A 15,726-nucleotide genomic window follows, 5' to 3' on the forward strand; every position below is an offset into this window, starting at 1 on the left:
TTCCTTTTAATCTAATTTTCTTTGATTCCGATTGTTAAGATTTAATACAATCAACCTTTGATCAAATATCCTTTAGAGGAACAGTTAGGTTAGTCACAATTCAAATTTAACTGTTTTCTTTCGTACAGGTGCCGTGGAAAACAATTATGGTAAGACTAAGATAAGTAAAATAGGTGTTTCTTTAAGAGACCTACTCTTAAAGAAACTCCTACATAAAAATCAATTGTTTGTATCTGCAATAGAAAACTAACGAAGAATTAATGGAAATTGGAAATGGCGCAATACTCACTGTAATTACAATGAATTTCCAGTAATTGTGTTGGCAAATTCTGTGGAGAATGCGAATAGTGTAAACTTTAATACAATTTTCATTTATTCATCGGCAACTGTGAATAGCGAAATTGAGGCCCAGAACTACTTAACATATCTAGTATCTACATAACATTTTCAGCGTACGCGTGCCTTTTGACGTGTGGCGCATTGTGCAGTAATGCTGACATAAAAAACGGGGGAGGCATCCGAGGCGATGCGTCCGAAGCCGCTATTTTAAATTTTCTCATTCAAAATAGTGATCCTCTCACCGTCAGGAAAAGCTATCCAAAAATCGCCGAAATACCCTTTAATTCAGTTAACAAATATCAAGTAAGAATCATTTTTAATTTCGATGTTTACCGATAATTTACTTCATAAAGCGAAAAAGTATAAATTACCCTAGGTACGGTAATTTAGTAAAATATCTTACTTCATTTTAATTTCCCTATAAATTTCATATACGACCGAAATTTGGAATTCTGGACTTAACAGGTCAGCGTACATCTTGATACGTTGAAGTCACAATACATAGTCGTGATGAAAGGTGCGCCGGAGTGCCTCTTCGCTCGTTGCTCCACTGTTGCTACCGAAAACAATGATGTTAAATTGACAAATGAAATGAAAGAGTCTGCTGAAAAGAATAGCGAAGGTTTGGCAAATACTGGTCGGTATTCACTTACATGTATATGGACTGAATGTAGAGATTACAGGCTATGTAGATTTTATATACCTAATATAAAATGTAAATGAATTTAGCTCTTGATTTGAACTCGATCAGCATACAAACGCACACGGCCTCGGCTATTTCAGACTTTTCTTATGACCCATTTAATTTAATTTTAGGTGAACGAATTATGGCTTTCGCGGATTTGGTTTTGGATTCGAAACAATATCCTTTGGGTTACACTGGTTACACATTCGACGCGGAAAATCCAAACTTTCCACTTGAGGATTTACGACTACTTGGTGTAATGGGACTCATGGATCCACCTCGAGAAGAGGTCTGTTGAATCTATCTAACATAATATTAACAAAATTAACAATAAACGTAGTTTTTTTTTCGTTAAATTAGGTGCGCACAGCTATAGGGCGAGTACGCGCGGCCAGGGGCGGATCTATTTAAAGGCTTTTTGGGCTGCAGCCCAGGGCCCCGCGAATACAGAGGGCCCCCAACCGAACTGAAACCAATAGACGATATTGTCAATAATAAAAATTATCTAGAATTTTAAAAAATCCGATCATTAGGTTGGCAACACTGCGATCAATCAACCCGAGTGCGCATCTATCAAATGGAACGGGGAATTCCCTGTCGCTTGTTTTCAGTCGGTGTATTCCGTGTATAGTAGTGTCTATTACTGGGGACTTCCCTCCGCTTATCGCCCGACGCAATTTTGTTATTTTTCCGCACTTCTGCTATAGTCGACTATATTAACGAATTGACTTTGTTATTGTTAGAAACGTGTTTAGTGCGTGTGTTTAGTTTACTAAGTAATAGATAACTTAAAAGTTATAAGGAACGGACCTTTCTTTTAATTTACTAAAATTGAAAGTCTTCAGCATAACTAGACTTCCTGCTTTTAATAGGCAGTAGGTAAGTAAAAAGAATTATAAAACATGACTTTTTATTTCAGTTTTCAAAACTAAATGAATCAAACTCGTTCGATATTTAATTATAATTTGTGAATTGCTACACTCATTACAAAGTAGGTATTAAAATTAAAAGTTCTATCCAGTTCTTTGTTTATTTTCAGAAACATATCTTATTTTACAATATGTCTGCTAGAAAATATAAAAGTGGAGCTGAAAAAAGAAAATTACAGTTTAGTCGAGAACAAGAAAGAAATAAATGCGCAAAAATTGAAACTTTTTTTAAATCGGAACATATAAACGCGAATGAAATAGCTATAAATCCATTAAAAAACGTAAAGGAAGGTATTTTATGCGAAGAGAATCTAACCGATGGCAGCAAAAAATCGCAAAACGAGGAAAAAAATACAAGTGATGAAAATATGCAAGATTTTGAAAACCAGAAAAAAAATACCAACGATGAAAATGTGCAATATCTTGACTTCCAGCAACCCTCTGGTTCCTCTGAAAATGAAATTGGTGTTCAGCAAAAGGGAGGTAATACCGAGACCGAGGTGGAAAGAAATTTAGAAAATATTAAGTTTGAGTTTGAGAAATATGTTGACGTGGGCTTGTGGCCAGATTTGCTGAATAATGATTTTATTAATTTCGTCCTCTCACATAAAATGACTGACTTTCAAAATAAAGATCCGAAGAATATATATTCAGCTTCAATGAGGAAATATAAAGAACAAAACAGATCTTTTTCAAATAGGTATTTCACTAGAAAAATGAAAAATGGCCAATTACTGGAAGGATCTTGGTTATGTTATTCAAAAAGAGTTGGTACTGTTTTTTGTTTGACTTGCAAACTTTTTTCTAAAACTCCTTCTCAATACACAACCGGATTTCGGATTGGAAACACATAGGATTTTGTTTAGAAATCACGAAAATTCTAATGAACATAAGAATTCAATGTTAGTGTGGTTGACACGAAAAGAAAATAAGTCTGTTTTAGACAAGCAGCTTCAGGAGCAATTAAATAAAGAAACAGAATATTATCACAATGTCCTAAAACGGGTTATTGCAGTGCTAAAATTTTTGAGTATAAGAGGCTTAGCACTTAGAGGTTCCGAGGAAGTATTTGGTTCTCCACATAATGGTAATTTTATGGGTGCTCTAGAGCTATTGGCAGAATTCGACCCATTCATACGTGAACATATTGAACAACGAGAGCTGCGACCGAACCCTGTAATATCATATTTATCAAAAACAGTATATGAGGAAATAATTGAGATTATGGGTAAACAGATAATTAAACAAATTATAACTGAAATAAATAACGACGACACAAAGTATTATTCAATTATGATGGATTCAACCCCAGATCTGTCTCACGATGACCAACTTGCTATTGTATTACGATACTGTTTTTGGGGAAAAGTGTATGAAAGATGTGTATCTTTCATTAAAATTAGTAGTCATACTGGCTTATATTTATTTAATATTCTACAAGCCTTTTTGGAAACAAATGGACTACTACCGGATAATTGCAGGGGACAGTCATATGACAACGCTGCTAATATGGCCGGAGTCTACAATGGTGTACAAGCACTACTAAAAGAAAAAAATAAATCCGCGGATTACGTGCCATGTGCTGCGCATTCCCTTAACCTAGTTGGTCAAGAATCCGTGAAGGTTGCAACCGAAATTGTAATTTTTTTTGGAATAGTGCAACAAATATACGTTTTCTTCTCTGCTTCGACCCATAGGTGGGAACTGTTAAATCGTGAAACAAAACTAAAATTTACGTTAAAAAGTTTAAGCCAGACCAGATGGTCTTGTCACTTTGATGCTGTCAGAGCTTTGAAAAGTAATTATGATGGCATTATGAAAATTCTCAATAGTTTCGGCGAAAATGACGATGAAAAAGTTGATTTCCGAAAGAGGCACGAAATTTATTTAATAAACTGGCGAAACTAGAAACTGCAATTTTGATTGTTTTTTGGGAAGAAATTTTGGAGAGATTTAATCTAGTTAATAAAAAAGTACAGAGCCCTGGTTTAGACATTGGTGAAGGCAATAAGTTAATTGTGTCATTAAAAGAGTTCGTGAAAAACATAAGGCAACAATCAGATCAGAAGCTAAAGGAATACGAAGAGAAAGCTAAAAAATTAAGTACTAGTGTGGGAACAGACTACAGTGACATAAATAAGAGACGCATTACTTTGAAATTTTCAGATAAATCTACAGATAAAGTCTCAGTGAAATGCGCAGAAAATTTAAAAGAGACACGCTTAACGTTGCGTTGGATAAGATGATTATGGATTTAAATAATAGAAGCCAAGCCTATGAGACCTATAGCAAAAAATTTAAATTTTTAATGGATTTGCAAGACAAAAATCAAGAACACATAGATATGGAAAGTGTACGTAATATTATTGATTATTATCCAAATGACGTAGACGAACATTTAGTGAATGAGTGCATTCAGTTGAAATCTTACTTACTGCAATCTAAGACAGAGTCTTACACCTCTTGCAGTGAAATTTTTTGGCTAATTTATGAAAAGAAACTTGTTGATGTTTTCCCAAACTGCTATACTATCTTAAAGATTTTTTTAACGATGCCGATCACTAGCTGTGAAGCGGAGCGTTCTTTCTCCAGGATGTCGTATATAGAAAACAAATACAGGACAACAATGTCGAACTATCGACTAAATCATTTATCAGTTCTTTCGATAAATTGCGATTTAACAAAGGACCTACAGTGCGATGACCAAATAAAAGAATTTGCAGCACAAAAATGCAGAAAGGTTGCTTTATAATTTATTTAACATAACCATTTATAACCCGTCAATTTCTTTTGCAATAAATAATGTTTTAATAAATAAATAAAATTTTTGTTTTCCTATTTTCTTCCTGTACTTAACATATATTACATTACATATACCTACATCACTACAGAAAACAGTTTCTTGTCAAAATGGCAATTAGTTGAGTAATTAGGTAGGGCCCCTAAGCAGTATTAGCCCAGGGCCCCACAAATTCAAGATCCGCCTCTGCGCGCGGCAGGAGTGCGAGTGATGATGGTAACCGGTGACCATCCAGCCACCTCCCGAGCCGTGGCGCAAGAAGTTGGGATCGCTACTAACCAGAAATGTCATGTCGTCACAGGCAATGAATTGAGGAACATGACCCCAGATTTGCTACATTGGACTCTTGATAAGCATTACGAAATCGGTATACGACCTCAAAAATTGATTTGAAAAATATGTTTTTATTTCATTAAGTTTTCAATAATTCGATTCAATTCAGTGTTTGCAAGGACTTCCCCAACACAAAAACTGCAGATAGTGGAGGCTTGTCAGCGGCAAGGCGGTGTGGTTGCTGTTACCGGCGACGGTGTGAATGACGCACCAGCGTTACGCCGTGCGGACATCGGTATCTCCATGGGTATTACTGGGTCGCAGGTGAGTATCAACGGTTCTTAAATATCATTTTTTAACGAATCACTGACATGTTCTATAATTTCAGGTGTCAAAACAAACTGCAGACATTATATTAATGGATGACAATTTTGCTACCATCGTGACAGGGATTGAAGAAGGAAGGAAAATCTTCGATAATCTCAAAAAATCCGTTTGTTACATACTTATTTCAAATGTACCTGAAATAGCTCCCGTTTTAATGTTCATATTGTTTGCAGTACCATTGCCGTTGGGTAAGTCAAATTGTAGGTACTTCTAATTCATATTTACAGATTGAACTGAAGTGTCTGTGATTCTACGCGACAAATTAACTGGCAAAAACAAGCTGTTATTTTAATGGACTTGTTTATGAAGTCGAGAAAATACCGTAAAAATAATTAAGTATCTACCTAGATGACATCATAATCAGTTTGTTTTAGTTTGTTTTGCTTTTTTGTAGTGTTTTTTTTTAATCTCATTACTAAGTTTTTTACAAGATACTTTATTAAATACTAAGTAATTTAGTTTCGATAAACGTTTACTTTGGTTTTAGGTGTAATGACGATACTATGTGTAGATCTAGGCACGGACATGTGGCCGGCTGTAGCACTGGCGTATGAAGGTGCAGAGTCTGACGTCATGGCGCGCACTCTTCGCGGTCGAGACACTCTCGTGTCGGCTCGTATGCTAAGATTAGTGTACGGACACTTAGGACTTATTGAATTCGCAGCTGGCATGTTTGCCTACTTTATCGTAATGGCTGAACATGGTTTTTATCCTCTTCAACTATTTGGTAAATCCATATTGTATTTTTTACCGTTTAGCATGAATTTAGTATCTAGTGTAGGTATAATGTGCACATGTAAGAGGTCAACACAAATACATCGGGTAACTGATATGGCAGGTATCAGGCAGAGATGGGACAACGAGGCAGTAAGTGACCTTACCGATTCGTTGGGCCAGGAATGGACTTTTACAGAACGAAAGGAGGTACAACGAGCGTCCCAAGCGGCATACTTTGTGGCAGTTGTACTCACGCAAATGATGAATGGCATAATTTGCAAAACCAGATATAACTCTTTGTTTCATGTCGGTAAGAATTTTGGAACTGCTATAATTAAATGTTGGATTAGTGCCAAGTATATTCCAGTTCCAATATTTTTTTAGATACCACTCTCAATACAATTTGTTACCTGCACACTTTTCAGGAATGAGAAATAAAGTTTTGAACATGGGATTAGTATTTGAGATAATACTTTCTTGCGTTATTTGTTACGTTCCCGGAGTTAATACATTCTTCCGAACCTATCCGTTGCGGCTCAGATGGTAATTAACCCATTTATTTAAGCCACTTTAAAATTGGAACAGATTTGCCCAACATCATAAACTATTTCTATTGCAGGTGGTTTTTAGCGTTGCCGTTTTGTGCATTTATGTTTGTATTTGACGAATTTCGAAAATATTGCATTAGAAGAGAACTTTTTGGAGGATGGTATAACAGGTTGACATTTTATTAAATCCAATAAAGAACATCCGAAAATGTATGCAACTGTCTCAGCTAATTGCTATGGTGATACGATATTGCTAAACTAATATTAAATGTAGGTGGTTAATTAAATGTTACAAAATAAAACAAACATATCCAGGGCTTTGATTTTTTCTGGAATTTTACTTTATTTTTGATCCCACACATACTCAGATCTCTAAATAATAAAAGTTTAACAATCATTAAGTACCTAATATAATGAGCAAAATAACAAAATTACATATCAGAATCAGGTCACTTAAACAACATCACAATTTGATGATGGTCTGTCTGGTCAGGTGATCAGACCTCACCAAAGTCATTAAGAGATTTGTTCTATAAAATTTGACAATTGCATTGTAAGTAATGAAATGCGTCCAAAAGTATGCCAGTGCCGCATTGTTACTTCCAGACTAGGAATGTTGTTCTCAATCCTTAAGTAATCGATTGGTTAAAGCTATTAACTATCTTATATACAATTATACATTAAGGGAGATTGATGCTATATAATATCTTTGAATAAATTTATTTATGATAAGTATAAAGAAAGAATCAATATATTTTTTAATTCTACAAGATTTGTGTATTTTTTTAAAACGACGAGTTGTGAATTGTTTATCAGTAGCAGCAGGTAGTAGTAGAATATAGGAATGATTTGGCATTTACATTTTAAAGTACCCATAAAGTTAAGGCACAAACCTCAGAACTGCTCTAAGCCCCATAACTTAGAGTAAATATCATTAAAATAAAATTATCTGCAACGGATCATCCTTAGAGCTAAAATAGGTATTATCTTAATGCGGATGTCCGTATCAAAACATCCGTTAAAACCGCAGACTGAGGAACATCGGACAGCGGTACAACACAGATAGCGCTAGCTTTTTATAGCGACTCGCGTCGTCGCTCTGGGTTTTAAACCGCTCACTAAAATATTAGTCATAAATATCTTGCAACAGTCCACAGCGATGTAACACTGATAAAATGCTTTTTTCATACATCCTCATAAAGACAAAAATCTACTTAGATTACAGAAATATATTATAGTAGTATAATTTACCTAATAGGCAAGTTTGATATGACCAAAATAGTAGATCTACCTGCAAATTTTGTACAAATATTAATATTCGACATAAAGAATCAATTTTGATAATAAGTACAATTCAGGTCATTATCGAATAAGTTGCTATGAGAAAACATGAAATTTAAGAAAATACAAGGTCTTTCTCTAAATATTTACACAATAAGCTCAGAAATTTCTATCAAACTTTTAATTTTTAGAATAATATTTAAGATTTCTAATAAAGTACGTTTTAGGTAATAGATAACTATGTATAGTGTCTTTTAAACATATGTATTTTTTTTTAATAAAAATTAAGTATTTTAAGATATTCTTTAAATTATGCATATGCATCAATTTTATTTTTCCTTATAATAAGTCAAAACAATACTTACATCTACTCTATTGCACAATCGAAGAAACATTATTATCATTTAAAATATATAAACATTAACCTTGACTGATTAATAAACGCTTTGTCTTCATAAAGGTAATCCATCAGTGATTTGACTTGTGATTAATAAAGGCATATCTATTTCAATATCTAGGATCGATCAAAAGGTTAATCGTTAAGATAATTAGGTTACACTTATGACTTGTCAGCAAGTGGTTCTCAACATTTCCCTTCTCTTTTTGTAAAGCTGTAGAACTCCGAGAGTACTTAATTGGTCAAATAATTTCGGCTTTTTATATAATTACACCTTGTATAGATAGACGGTCCCTTTCAGAAACCGACCTATTTCATTTTATATCTACGGAATCATAATCACAATGTTTGAGCGAAAATTTGAGCTAGTTTTGGGAATTCTATAATAATGATTGCACAATAACATAATATTTAACAAACGGTAATAGTCAATTGAAATAATTAACAAAAATATGCATAAATAACGCGTATACCCACATGGTTCTGCGAGGTCAAATTTGTTAGTTGTTACGCATACGCGCGGCGAGAATTGCATTAATGTTTGGCTGAGATCGCATGTCGGCTATAGAATGTCTCGATTTTATTAACGCCTCTTCACGACACACTTCATCTTGGAGTATACATCCAATTATCTTAGCTACAATTGTCGACGGTGGAACATGAGGATTCCCTGAAATTAGAAACTGAACTGTATTGCTGAAAATACTTGCTATGACAAATACTTGATATTGTCTGCTGTGACCTGGTTAAAACTCTTTTTAACCTTTTTAAAGCATATCACCTTCATCATTTTATTATCTGTTTAAAAAAGATTAGTAAAGTATTTGTGTTAGTTGGTAATATTTCAAATAAAGCTATTGTATCTATAAACGCGAAAACACGTTTTGTTATTTTATCTAGTCCAAAATGAATAAAGTATAGCACAGACACCACAATAAATATAGTTAGATACTTACTGTACTGCGATTTCTGGAACTTGATATGACCTATGACAACCCGGAGAAACAGGTTTCATAAAGCGGCAAACAGGCGTGCAGTGGTCTGTTAGTGATATTATTAAAATTGTTACCATTGTTAGTACCATTTACCAGAATAGCGCTAATTAGGTAATAAGGTTAATTAATTAATAGTTTAGATTCGCTAAAGATATTCGGGACATACACAAGTATATTATCTTAACACTGAACAGCGAGTCAGCTATTACAATGAGGTGTCTCGTTCGTCAGTCACAGGTGACCGACGTGGCATTCGAAAAGTTAATAATTTTCCTACAGTGCAGCATTATTCCCGCTCGACTCTTTAGCTTACTAATTACTTTATTTAATATAAATACTAACATACTAACTAAATATAACCCGATAATTCAATGAACAAAATATAGTTCCGAGTTTCAAGGTCAGTTAGGTTAGATAATGTTTATCCCCATATGACTCCACATTTTAAAATCCGAATGATGTTTGGGGCAAAAATTTAATAATCGTTATATAGAGAAATATAGAGAAATTATGCTTTTAACTACTGCAGAGTGATTTGCAGTATTTATGTTTCACAATTTGCGCAGTATTGCGGTAGACTAAGCAGAATTGTAAACAGATTAGCATCATCGGAATAAGGTCATTAGGTCCAATATGATAACAACTGCGATCCAGTAGCCACTTGTGTAGTAGTGCTAATTGAACTGCTCATCAGAATTTCTTGTAATGAAATAGTTAACAGACCCTTTTGAATTATTACCTACCTAATGATCTTTAGTACCAGGCACATTGCAATAATCATAGCAAAAACTTTCAGTTTGATGATTGAAGTACTATTGATATAGCAGGGGTTGTTAGTTTTTTTTCGACCTCTGATTTGAGTCATTAACTAAGTTAATTTAAAACCAAAATATTCCAATGAATTGTTAATAAAAGCACCAGCTATACACCAGCTACACATTTTGTTAAGATATTATGGGTTTGTTTCTGTTATCCCCAAAGCAATATGCAACACAAAAGTTGTGACTTACCCAGTTAGACCCCTGTATCCAAATATACCACAGTCATGCATGCGCATTGAATGTTGTTCATTCTTTATAAAATCTTCAGTGCTGATGCTTTTAGCTAGAAAAATAATTATTACAGATGCTCAATTATACATGACACCATAACAGTTTCAATTATTGTAAATTGTAATAGTCAGTCTAGTGTTGTAATGTAAAATCTTTTTACTTCAAATTTCGAAAGTATCCTTATTATCATTTTCAAAAATTAAAAAATGTTTCTGACTCTGTTTATAGATCTTTTCTTTTTCATAACCGGTTTCCATTCATGCTTTGATTAAAGATAAAAAAACTAACTTTTGATGGAGCTAAAAACCTGTCAGGTATTCTTTGTAATTTTTGTTGTTTTTCACTTGGTCCAAAGCCCAATGCTAGCAAAACAGATTCTGCATCAACTTTTCGAGCTCCCAACACATTCAAAACTGAACTGCCACTTGATCCACTATTGTCTGACTGCAAATAAAAAAATTATTAGCAAAAAAGGAGTTGCACTTAAATTCTATATTAAATGTTGTGTTGCACTGACCTGGAGAGAATGATCTCTAAGCAAAGGGTTCTTAAACTTTGGAGTATATACTTCAGACTGCAGAGAGTGGTCCCTTTGCAGTCTTTTAACATTTGTCTTTTGTGGAGTGCTGGTTAGCAATCCACTGTCAAGTGATTTTCTCTTCCATGGTTCTTTGACATTAGGAACATCTAAGCTTTCGTCTGCCAGGGTTTTATCTTTGTTGGGCTCTATGACTGTGTTTTCAGTCACTGACTCCTCAGCTTTACTGTCATCAGACTTTGGTTCTGTTGGCTTTACTTCATCACTTGAGGTTTCTGGCTCTGCTTGTGCATCAGCAGGTAGAGAATCCAGCCACTGTTGTACTGGACTACTTCGTCTCATGTCGTCTATCACTCCACTTAGCCAACCTCTCACTTTTCTCTCTATTATTGTTGAGACAGATTCATTAAATGTATCTACAAACAATATGCAAGTTGAAACATCTAACACAAAAATTCATTAATGATCTATTTGGTTACTAATAATATCATACAAGTTAATGTGTGCAACATTAATTTCTATGAAAAAGAAAACAGAAAAATTGCTTTTTCTCTTATTTTATTTTTATATTGAATATATTTAAACACCTGATTTAGTAACATGATAACCTTGACCAGAACTTGCAAAGAATTTATACAAAAATAATATAAATAAATTAGACAACAAACCAGATTAGAACATGAACTAAATATAATATGTATATATCACAAGTGAACACTTACGAAACAGGTTACTATTAAATGAGGCAGTTAATAAGGTTGATTTAACCACCTACTTGTGATGCAACACGAATTTAGGATCACAAAATATAAGACAATACTATAAACAAATTTATTATAAATCAAAACTCACATAAATAACGTGCGATTGTTCTTAAGTGTTTGATTATGATATCAATAACACCAACAACTACGTAAACTTAGCTCGTCAAACAAACCTTGCTTGGGATCCATCTTCGATCAAGGTAACGCTGCATGCAATATGAGGAAGTTTATGAAATTAACGTGCAAGATGCGTTTGATGGACACAAACACTTTTATTACCTACAGTTTCCCAGAAATCAAAATACTGAGTACCTAATTTATTTGCACAACTTACCTTAAATATGCACTAATTTATTTCTTAGTTTACATATACCGTGCACTGATTATTTTGCCACTATTCAAGACACTAGTATTTTTAGTTAACGGCACTGATAAATAAATGTATTTCCAATTAAAGTCACTTCAATCGTCAGTCCTGCTTGAGTGAATAGTCCAGATTATTGTAAGTGACATCTGTGACAGTGACATCTTCGTGACAGGTTTTCTAGCAGCTGGTTCCGCGTCAATGTTGCTAGTTTTTAAATTAAAGATCCATTTAGCTAGATAAAGACCCCGTAAAGCTAACCTTGAATTTAAAAACTAAACAGTAAAAAGTATATGGACAAAGAATAAAAACTTTGTGCAACCCCCAACGAAAGCCAAAATTTTATACTATCTTATTCCTCACATTCCCTGAACTACCCACCATAAAATTGGCTACGGGTAGTAAAAATATTTTAACTCTAACACGAATTAAAAAAAATACATTGCCGGCTGTAACAATTTAAACAAATTAGCATATCTCAACTACGGCTCGAGCTAGTGTTACTGTTTTGATTTACTACTAGTATGGCCGACGAAGAAATTTATTTTATAAAACGTAGTTTCCTTCCGATGGGCAAATCCATAAACTTGGCAATATTCATTTCAGGCAGTGTCAGTTCGTGGGTATTTTGTGTGAGTCAATGACATTGATTCCATAGAGAAATAAATAATATTTATTTCCACGTTTCTGGTATTTTATGCTTGGTTTGTGTTGAAATACATAACATAAGTGATTACTTTCGAAGAAGTATGTTTTCTAGACCTAGCTAGTAGATATATCATAAACTGTTTGTTGTCCCAATAAAAATAAATAAACAAATACTGTTTCATGCAGGGATCGAACCCAAGCCCGTGCATCCCACTCGTTCGTTATTTGCTTCCTATCCTCCTCTCAGCTAGCATATGAAGTCGGCATATTAAGTTCGGGTAACTGGGTAAGATTTAGGTTTTTTAAGAGATACGTACTTGCAGATGGAAGATACCTACTTGCAGAGAGACCTACATAAACTTGGATACCGTTAAACATCCAGGTTGGTATATAAGCATGGTGGACAAGATTGGTTTTGTTCGATACGTAGGTTTAATATTTGACTTACCTTCCAATACCTACATACATTTTACATTACTGATATCGACCATATTTTAATAGTTCACATGCCTGCTGAGGAGCTCCTGGCTAAGCTTTTCCGTAGATGGTTGAACAACTTTTTCATAACGAGTTCCTCCGTGTTTCGGAAGGAACGTTAAATTGTGTGTAAGTCTGGCAACTAGTCTAACTAAGGGGTATCGTGTTGCCCAGGTAACTGGGTTGAGGAGGTCAAATAGGCAGTCGCTCCGGGTTACGAAATATCAAAAAATAAAACAATTCCTTATTATAAATAAAGAATATTTATTTTTCTATAAACACATTATTCCTTTTATATCATCAATGGCTCACATCATTATAAATCGCGGATCGCATTGGGCTTTCGTCAACGAAGTCGAGTGCATGGATGGAGAAGAGTTCAGCGGGCAGACCGCGGCCGACGCCGAGACGAAGCGCCCAGCGCGCGCGGCTCCTTAGCTAAACAATTTGTGCATTCAGGTTCAGGTAAAGATTACTTTAATCGCTAAATCACATTTGGACACTAATATACATGTATAACTACGTTCAACAAGTGTCAATATTGAGCAGTACGAGGGGGGCCGCGGGAACGCGCGGCTCGTAGCCTGCGTCACGCAGGCCCGTACACGCAGTCGCCGCGGCGCGCGCCCGCCGATTCTTCTCCCGGTAGCACGGCGGCGCGCCGCCATTGGTCGCGTACTCGCTCCACGTGCTGCAACACGCGCACCACGTTCATGCCCGCCAGCTTGCGCACGTCCTCCTCGCTCCAGTCAGGGTCTCGGAGCAGCTCTGCCAGCAGGTGAGGATACCGAGACACATCTTCTAACCCTTCGGGTGGCGCGTCGATGCCATCGTAGCCTGCGCCCAAACCAACGTGTTCTACGCCAGCAACCCTTCTCACATGGTTTATGTGAGCAACCACGTCCTCTAAAGTTGCTCGTTCCCCGCACGTCACAAGTTTTGCATAGAAATTTATCATGACAACTCCACCATTCGCCGCAATCATACGGAGTAACTCATCGGGAACGTTTCTACTTGAATTGCAAAGGGCAGCGGCTCCCGAATGCGAGAATACTACAGGCGCTTGTGACATTTCTAAAGCGTCACGTGCTGTCTCTTCACCGGCATGCGAAAGATCTACAATCATACCAAGACGATTCATTTCTCGCACGACAGCACGTCCAAATTCGCTAAGTCCTCCAGATGTGCCAGCAGCGCGTGCCCATCGAGTATCGCAAGTATGTGTTACAGTAAGGTAACGAGCACCGAGCTGATAGAACGCCCGGAGTACTGCGAGTGAATCTCCAAGAGCGTGACCACCCTCCACACCAATGAGAGACGCAATGCGACCGTCGCGATGGGCATCCAGAAGTTCCGCCGCGTCGGTCACTAGCGCCAAGTGCGCTGCATTCAATTCCACAATGCGCTTTATAACGTCCATTTGTTCAAGAGCAAGTTGAACAGCGTCCCGGTCCCTCGCGCCGCACGGCACGTAAGCTGACCAAAATTGAGCACCAACCTGACCGAGTCTCAGCCGTGGGATATCCGTATGCGACCAGCGCGACTTAGCCCAAGGTTCAATTCCGTCAAGACCGGCACTCAAATTGAAGTCGCCTATTCTGTTATGTAAAAATTTCCGAACGTTCCATGCTAAATCATTATGACCATCTACTAAAGGTGAGTCTCGTAGCATTCGGCGGACAGTTGTGAGGCGCTGTTCCGGAGTGGCTCGTCCTCCGCCACCAAGTGCGAGCGGCAACGCTAGAGCAGCACCGAGCGCGGCCAGCACGACGAGTGCAGCTAGAGCGATCCGCCACCGTGGTCGACGCGGTGTCGGCTTTTCATCCGAACTGCCCGATGCCGAGGCCGAAAGGGAGTCAGGCGCCCAGCGCCCACACCTTTCGGCTACATCCGGCAGCGGACCCGAAAATGTCATTCCTTCTGGCACTGCAGCCTGTAAAAAGAAAAATGATGATTGATCAGTGTCTTATTAGGAATTCAGCCTTCTATTTCACGCAAATAGCACGTGTGCGAGGGGCAGCGTCGAGTAGAAGTTATAAAACAAAGAACTACACTCTGATTATTCAGATTAATTACAAGCTTGTGCTCACAAAGTTAGTAATATTACCGATAATATATTGAACAGTGATTATTATTATAAAAAAAAACAATTTAATAATAAAACCATTCTTTTGTTTTGATGATTTGGTTTCGTTTTACTACAGATGTGCCGAACATTCGTTTTGTATTCAGAGAATTCGACGGATGCAGAATATTTTTGATTTATTAAGATGTATAAATAAAAAAAATCCAACTTCTTGTGTTGTAACCCAAAATAAATACTTTAAACAAAATGACTAAAAATATCAAGTTTACTTTACCTACAAATTAAAAATATTTCCCATGTGTAACTTAACGTCAAAATTGAAATACCTTCAACAAGCCTTTATATGATTTATTTGATTTTTATAAAGGCTTGAACTTGTGATTGTGGTAGTACCTAATACTACCACAATCACAAGTTCAAAATATCTCCCAAAATAAACAAAAGGA

The 15,726-nt window shown here is 36.1% G+C and overlaps 2 protein-coding genes, 3 long non-coding RNA genes and 1 pseudogene across 6 annotated transcripts; 3 read left to right on the plus strand and 3 right to left on the minus strand.

Annotated features, from left to right (window-relative positions):
- The first annotated feature begins 8 nt into the window (after nucleotides 1-8).
- On the plus strand, nucleotides 9-1,219 carry LOC113507379. The gene is made up of 4 exons (XR_003401847.1): nucleotides 9-149; nucleotides 452-642; nucleotides 805-976; nucleotides 1,156-1,219. It is a non-coding gene; the product is annotated as an uncharacterized LOC113507379 (long non-coding RNA).
- Nucleotides 1,220-1,227: 8 nt separating this feature from the next.
- Nucleotides 1,228-1,414, plus strand: LOC113507380. Its single transcript, XR_003401848.1, has 2 exons — nucleotides 1,228-1,313; nucleotides 1,385-1,414. It is a non-coding gene; the product is annotated as an uncharacterized LOC113507380 (long non-coding RNA).
- A 907-nt stretch (nucleotides 1,415-2,321) lies between these two features.
- Nucleotides 2,322-7,303, plus strand: LOC113507383 (sodium/potassium-transporting ATPase subunit alpha-B-like). Its single transcript, XM_026890241.1, has 8 exons — nucleotides 2,322-2,436; nucleotides 4,932-5,120; nucleotides 5,196-5,350; nucleotides 5,415-5,601; nucleotides 5,901-6,140; nucleotides 6,252-6,440; nucleotides 6,556-6,673; nucleotides 6,750-7,303. Exons 1-8 carry the CDS (start codon nucleotides 2,322-2,324, stop codon nucleotides 6,862-6,864), a joined length of 1,308 nt encoding a protein of 435 aa, XP_026746042.1. The 3' UTR covers nucleotides 6,865-7,303.
- Nucleotides 7,304-8,730: 1,427 nt separating this feature from the next.
- On the minus strand, nucleotides 8,731-9,646 carry LOC113507382. Its single transcript, XR_003401849.1, has 2 exons — nucleotides 9,313-9,646; nucleotides 8,731-9,026 (listed from the first exon to the last, which is right to left on the minus strand). It is a non-coding gene; the product is annotated as an uncharacterized LOC113507382 (long non-coding RNA).
- An 871-nt stretch (nucleotides 9,647-10,517) lies between these two features.
- Nucleotides 10,518-12,221, minus strand: LOC113507381. Of its 2 annotated transcripts, XM_026890239.1 has the most exons (3): nucleotides 12,040-12,221; nucleotides 10,921-11,357; nucleotides 10,520-10,847 (listed from the first exon to the last, which is right to left on the minus strand). In XM_026890239.1, exons 2-3 carry the CDS (start codon nucleotides 11,281-11,283, stop codon nucleotides 10,644-10,646), a joined length of 567 nt encoding a protein of 188 aa, XP_026746040.1. In that variant the 5' UTR covers nucleotides 11,284-11,357; nucleotides 12,040-12,221; the 3' UTR covers nucleotides 10,520-10,643. The 2 variants fall into 2 exon arrangements, with proteins under 2 accessions (XP_026746041.1, XP_026746040.1); XM_026890240.1 differs by lacking the exon at nucleotides 12,040-12,221 and having other exon boundaries at nucleotides 10,518-10,847; nucleotides 10,921-11,356.
- Nucleotides 12,222-13,458: 1,237 nt separating this feature from the next.
- On the minus strand, nucleotides 13,459-15,478 carry LOC113507384 (annotated as a pseudogene).
- Between the last annotated feature and the right edge of the window lie 248 nt (nucleotides 15,479-15,726).

Source organism: Trichoplusia ni, unplaced genomic scaffold, assembly GCF_003590095.1.
Source record: "Trichoplusia ni isolate ovarian cell line Hi5 unplaced genomic scaffold, tn1 tig00001891, whole genome shotgun sequence".
Lineage (NCBI taxonomy): Eukaryota > Metazoa > Arthropoda > Insecta > Lepidoptera > Noctuidae > Trichoplusia > Trichoplusia ni.